The sequence below is a fragment of the Nicotiana tabacum genome, chromosome 10, assembly GCF_000715075.1.
Source record: "Nicotiana tabacum cultivar K326 chromosome 10, ASM71507v2, whole genome shotgun sequence".
NCBI classification, from domain to species: Eukaryota; Viridiplantae; Streptophyta; class Magnoliopsida; order Solanales; family Solanaceae; genus Nicotiana; species Nicotiana tabacum.
In genome coordinates this window covers 100,551,710-100,553,989 of record NC_134089.1, presented here as the reverse complement: position 1 = coordinate 100,553,989, position 2,280 = coordinate 100,551,710, and the positions used below count along the sequence as shown (strand labels likewise).

At 35.8% G+C, this 2,280-nt stretch overlaps 1 protein-coding gene across 1 annotated transcript; it reads left to right on the top strand.

The window, feature by feature from the left end:
* Positions 1–482: 482 nt before the first annotated feature.
* LOC107797366 (histone H2A.6) lies at positions 483–1,312 on the top strand. The gene is made up of 2 exons (XM_016620248.2): positions 483–761; positions 908–1,312. The coding sequence occupies exons 1-2, from the start codon at positions 573–575 to the stop codon at positions 1,118–1,120; spliced, it is 402 nt and encodes a 133-aa protein (XP_016475734.1). The 5' UTR covers positions 483–572; the 3' UTR covers positions 1,121–1,312.
* Positions 1,313–2,280: the final 968 nt, after the last annotated feature.

Here is a 2,280-nt window from a genome sequence, read left to right as displayed (position 1 = left end):
ATATATTTTTATTCTCTAAACCATATATAATTTAACTTTCACTCATCAATATTCTGAAGTGAGCACAAACTTAAAATCTAAACATTATACTGTAGTTGCTTAATGCACGAATTGTTACACATTACATTTATGTCTAGTTAAAAAAAAGTTGAAGTAGTAAATTAAGGCAAACCAATTTTTAGTATTAGTATTAAATCGTCTCTCTCTGATAGGACGTTCTATTATCTTTTGAAGTACTAAGACTTTTCGTAATAAGATAAAACCGAAAATAAAAAAGTAAACATAAACTAAAATTAGGGGTAAATTTGCGAAATGCATTCCCCAGTACAAAACTCATAATCATTGAAGCGGTTAAAGGCGTCAGCATCCTTATCTCACCGTTGATATGTGTTTTCATCCAACGGCACACAAGCTCAATCTGCGTGATCCACTCTCATTGGCTGAGTTAAACCCATTTGGGCTATAAAATACCAAAACCGAACCACTTCCGTCGCACGCATACAGAGCAATTCAATTCAATTCTTTCAAGCACAAAGCAAAATTTGTTGTTTTACAGTAGCAAAATAGTATTAATGGCTGGTAGAGGAAAAACCCTAGGTTCCGGTGCTGCAAAGAAAGCTACGTCCCGTAGTAGCAAAGCCGGTCTCCAATTCCCCGTTGGTCGTATCGCCCGTTTCCTCAAAGCCGGCAAGTACGCCGAGCGTGTCGGCGCCGGCGCTCCCGTTTACCTTGCTGCCGTCCTTGAGTACCTTGCAGCTGAGGTGAATTCCGTCGTTTCTTCTCTCTCTCTCTCTCCCTCTCTCTCCCTCTCTATTTTTTTGGTTGATATATCTCAAAATTTTAGGGTTTCTAGTGTTTGTGAATGACTCAATTTTACGTAGCAGCTGATTGTACGTGATTGTTATAGGTACTTGAATTGGCTGGAAATGCGGCGAGGGATAACAAGAAGACGAGGATTGTTCCAAGGCATATTCAGTTGGCTGTGAGGAATGATGAGGAATTGAGCAAATTGCTTGGAGATGTGACAATTGCTAATGGTGGTGTTATGCCCAACATTCACAACCTTTTGCTGCCTAAGAAGGCTGGTGGCTCCTCAAAGCCCTCTGCTGATGAGGATTAAATAGATGGCCAATTTGGAAACGAGAGCTGTATGATGTTTTTGTTAGTCTATAGAGAGATTTAGATCATGAAATTAAGCCCCCGCCCCCAAATGTGGAATGTTATTTCCTTAGTTCTGCTAGTTGTCAGGGTTTATGTTAGTATGTGAATACAAATCAAGGGATGAATGAAAACATCATTTTCGGTCTTTGAATTCTATCTATTAAAGTATCTCCTTGTATTGATAGATATCTATATTATTCATTGATTTAGCCAAGAAAGCTGTCTCTCATATACTATTTAGTCAATGTAGCTGTCTCTCATATACAATTTACTAGAACCTGTTACCTTTTAAAGTATGTTAAAATGGATTTGCGATTGTCTTTTTCAGTTGTTTCCTGATTTTATTTGATTTGTATTTATGTTGTTGACATTTTGGAAGATTGCCTGTGTACCTCTGATCTCTTTGAATGTAAAGGAAATACTAAGGTTTTTTTATCAAGGGAAAAGAAGTATTTAGTTCTTGCTAGTTTTATATTCTGACTTATTTAAACATCTTCCTTTCCTGATGATAATCATCTGTAGATAGCCTCTAAAAATTGTAATACTGTGTCTACAGCTTTAACTATCTTTATTAGGGATATGTATTCTTCTGCTTGTAATTGAGTTGAGTGATTTGTTTGGTTGTCACACTTGAAAATTGAAGTCTGAAAGATCTGTTTTTGATCTTGTATCTAATCAATAATTCTACATACATCTCATATCTGTTGATTGAAACAACGAACACCATTCCCTGATATGGAAATGATGGTTTGTTGTGCCAGGTGAACACAGAACAGGTAATGGTCACATGAAGCATGTGTTAACTTATACTTTCATCGCTTTCAAGTTCATTTATTAGGTAGCTGATTGTGTTAAATGTTTTATGGAATAAATGAGTTAATTTTCATGATGTCTCACATAATGAGGTTTTTTCTCTTAGTGACATGCAAAAGGAGCTTTATAGATTTCACTTTAGTATTTTGAGGGTTGTGGTATCCTTTGCATGATTAGATTCAGTTTTCCATCTTTTCTATTGTTGACAAGCATGTCTATTAGGCATGCATATTTATTATCTCAGGTACTGAACTGTTTCTTAACTATCTATCTATATGGTTAGACGATTATTTATTTACCTGTTTA

What these genes read in the sequence shown, in the direction of transcription:
- LOC107797366 (XM_016620248.2), top strand. Translation starts at nt 573, where the DNA reads ATGGCTGGTAGAGGAAAAACCCTAGGTTCCGGTGCTGCAAAGAAAGCT. An exon ending in TTGAGTACCTTGCAGCTGAG is followed by an intron (nt 762 to 907) that starts GTGAATTCCGTC and finishes TGATTGTTATAG; the next exon opens with GTACTTGAATTGGCTGGAAA.